At 56.8% G+C, this 366-nt stretch overlaps 1 protein-coding gene across 1 annotated transcript in view; it reads right to left on the bottom strand.

Annotated features, from left to right (window-relative positions):
• EMH_0066550 (uncharacterized protein) overlaps positions 1-242 on the bottom strand; it is a gene marked incomplete at both ends in the record, with an annotated part of 816 nt that extends 574 nt beyond the window's left edge. The window contains one exon of the mRNA XM_013498516.1: positions 1-242. Coding sequence (XP_013353970.1) covers positions 1-242 — 242 coding nt within the window.
• Between the last annotated feature and the right edge of the window lie 124 nt (positions 243-366).

The following is a 366-nucleotide window of genomic DNA, read 5'->3' on the forward strand; positions in this document are numbered from 1 at the left end:
TGCTGCTGCTGCTGCTGCCACTTCTGCTTCTGCAGCTTCTTCTGCTGCTGCCATTTCTGCTTCTGTTGCTTCTGCTGCTGCTGCTGCCGCTTCTGCTGCTTCTGCTGCTGCTGGCATCTCTTGCTCCTGGATAATGCCAAAGGACTCAGCGACGGAAGAAAGTTCTTCAGAAGCAGCAGCAGCAGCAGGAACAGCAGCAGCAGCAGCTGCTGCTGCTGCTGCGACTTCATCGGCAGCAGCATCTTCTTCAGCAGCAGGTGGGATTTCAGCAGCAGCAGCAGCAGCAGCAGAACCTTCTGCTGCTGTCACGGAGCCGATGCTGCCGCCTGTGCTTCTGTCATCTGCGGCCGCTTGAGTTTTTATCTG

Source organism: Eimeria mitis, genomic scaffold (genome assembly GCF_000499745.2).
Source record: "Eimeria mitis Houghton genomic scaffold, Emh_scaff3483, whole genome shotgun sequence".
Taxonomy (NCBI): Eukaryota; Apicomplexa; class Conoidasida; order Eucoccidiorida; family Eimeriidae; genus Eimeria; species Eimeria mitis.